This window comes from Portunus trituberculatus, chromosome 38, assembly GCF_017591435.1.
Source record: "Portunus trituberculatus isolate SZX2019 chromosome 38, ASM1759143v1, whole genome shotgun sequence".
NCBI lineage: Eukaryota > Metazoa > Arthropoda > Malacostraca > Decapoda > Portunidae > Portunus > Portunus trituberculatus.
In genome coordinates, this window is record NC_059292.1 from 4,075,982 (window position 1) to 4,078,412 (window position 2,431).

General features: G+C 39.1%; 1 protein-coding gene across 5 annotated transcripts in view; it reads left to right on the plus strand.

Moving 5' to 3' along the window:
- LOC123514861 (protein O-linked-mannose beta-1,2-N-acetylglucosaminyltransferase 1-like) overlaps positions 1-2,028 on the plus strand; it is an 8,436-nt gene extending 6,408 nt beyond the window's left edge. For 2 of the 5 annotated variants that reach the window (XM_045273110.1, XM_045273114.1), the window contains 3 exons: positions 562-821; positions 916-1,026; positions 1,773-2,028. In XM_045273110.1, the coding sequence (XP_045129045.1) occupies positions 562-821; positions 916-1,026; positions 1,773-1,923 (522 nt within the window). In that variant the 3' untranslated portion in view covers positions 1,924-2,028. Of the gene's footprint in view, positions 1-561; positions 822-915; positions 1,027-1,772 lie in introns of those variants that run through there. The other 3 variants (XM_045273111.1, XM_045273113.1, XM_045273112.1) reach the window with 3 other exon arrangements.
- The last annotated feature ends 403 nt before the right edge of the window (positions 2,029-2,431 follow it).

Below are 2,431 nucleotides of genomic sequence, written 5' to 3' on the forward strand. Positions count from 1 at the left end.
GATATTCACTGTTACTATCAGCTAGAAATTCTAACCTAACCTAACATAACATAACATAACCTAACATAACGTCAGTGTGTCTCTTCATAATGCACGTCCTTCTAAAATACTTTACTCTCACCATCACAACTATTTTTAAAGGTCACAGATGATCAGCCGAGTTCTCAATAGTGTTTCTCGTTAACAATGTGGAAATTTTGTGTATCCATCACTACTACTGTTTAAAAGAAACAAGCTTAATAATTAATGGAGTTTATAAGGCTTGTATTCAAAAACGCTTAGGTCTCTCACAACGGCCATTTTCAGTCCACAAATATTTAGCGAGGTTTTCAAGAGTATTTCCTCAGTTAGTAGTGTAGAAATATTGTCACTAGAAGCAAGAAAAAAAAAAAAAAATTAAAAAAAACGTGTAGATGTAAATAAAACCTTTTGAAATAGTGGAGGTGAAGCAAAGAAATGTTAGAGAATAAGAGCCTTTTAAACCAGAGAGCATTTGAAACATATAGTGGAGGTGAGGCGGGGCAGAAGTGTTTCAGGATGAGAACTTCACTTTTTTCTCAGTGTCTGGGCACGGATGACCAAGAGGTGAAGGAGTTATATGAGGGAGTGATCAGGTTGAGAGTACGCCCTTATTCTCCTATCCACTCTCACCGTGCCCGTGCAGACCACCTACAATACGCCCACAGCTGCATGGATCCCAAAGCTATGCAGAAAAAGTTCTATGGGAGAGGCGGGAATGAGGAAGAAGAGGAGGAGGAGGAGGAGGAGGAGGATAAGGGGAAAGTGTTGTATCTCGTTGGCTGTCCTCTATCTAAGTACTGGTAAGTGATAGTGGCGTTGTTGTTGGTGGTGGTGGTGGTATAGTAATAATGCACAAACCATCATCATTAACTCCTCTTCCTTGCGTTCCTGTAGCAAACACTCCATTGGAACAAGAGAGTGGACGGTGCCGACACACGCAGCACTGAAGGAGGCCATGAAGATAGCTTGGCGGAGGAGGATGGATGGCATAAGACGGCATCATAGGTAACATTTCTTCCATTATCTCCTTCACTACTGGGACGCTTATTTTACCATGAGTTTTGGGTATAATTGGACGATTTTATTTACATTAGGAAGGGTCTATGGAGGTCAGGAGATTAATGGCCACGGTCTTCACTATTTCAGTCCTCTACATAAGTTTATGAAGCTGCATAAAATCATGCACCAAATAGTAATCAGAACTAATATGGAAACGAGTCATGGTACTGAAGGAGTTATCCCTGCCTCACCTTCCCTGTGTTTCCAATGTCTCCAATTCCTTCCCATTCTTGTAATAAAATTATTGAAAGATGCAACAAAAGACAATTTGAAGAAAAAATTAAATTAGTAGTTGCATTTCTGTGATATTTTTTTTTTTTTTTTTTAATAATTTGTGCCTCGAGCTTTTATAATTAATCCCTTCAGTATGTGCCATGACGCGTTTCCATATTCATTCTTGTTGCTATTTGGTGATTTTACACAACTTCAGAAACTTATGTGGGGATTACAATAGTGAAGACTGTGGCCATTAACCTTCTGCCCTCCATAGACCGCTCCTAATGTCAATAAAACGGTCTAACGGTACACAAAATTCATGATAAAAACTGGAGGTTAATAGCTCCGAGCGGAAATGTTATAAGAAAGAATTTTGAAGTTGTATTTGTTGCATATTATTTCTATTGTTATTATTTGTTCTCTTTGAACCAAATTACTACTACTACTACTACTACTACAATACTACTATGTTGCAGGGTGCGCGTGGCTGCGGCATTATTGGACGAACGATTTTCACTCAATAACACGAGACGAATACGACCATCACCACCACGACCACCACCACCACCACTACTACCACTTGCACTACCACTACCACCACCATCACCACCACCACTAAATCCCTAGAAATTAAAAGGTTACGGAAAGTGAGAGTGTTTGGCAAGAGATAGATAAGTAAATTAACCAATCGAGAGATAGAAATAAATCATTCACATCATGTACTTACGCACACTTCATACTGGTATCATTTTATCCCTGTATGTGTGGATGGAAGTAATCTCTCTCTCTCTCTCTCTCTCTCTCTCTCTCTCTTACATTAAACGTTTTGTCTTCCTTCTTCTAAGCCTAACTATTACTACTGGTGGTGGTGGTGTTGCTGTTACTACTACTACTACTGCTGCTGCTGCTGCTGCTGCTGCTACTACTACTACTACTACTACTACTACTACTACTACTACTACTATTGCGTATTAGGCATCATACAATTTCTGAATTAGCATCCTGTGGTTATTTTTGTCGCCATTAGATTCCACTATACATTTGTATGGACTAAACTCGTCTCCATTCCTTTCCACACTTGTTCGCTGTCTAATATTTCCACCATTTGTGTGCTTTATTATTATTATTACTATTA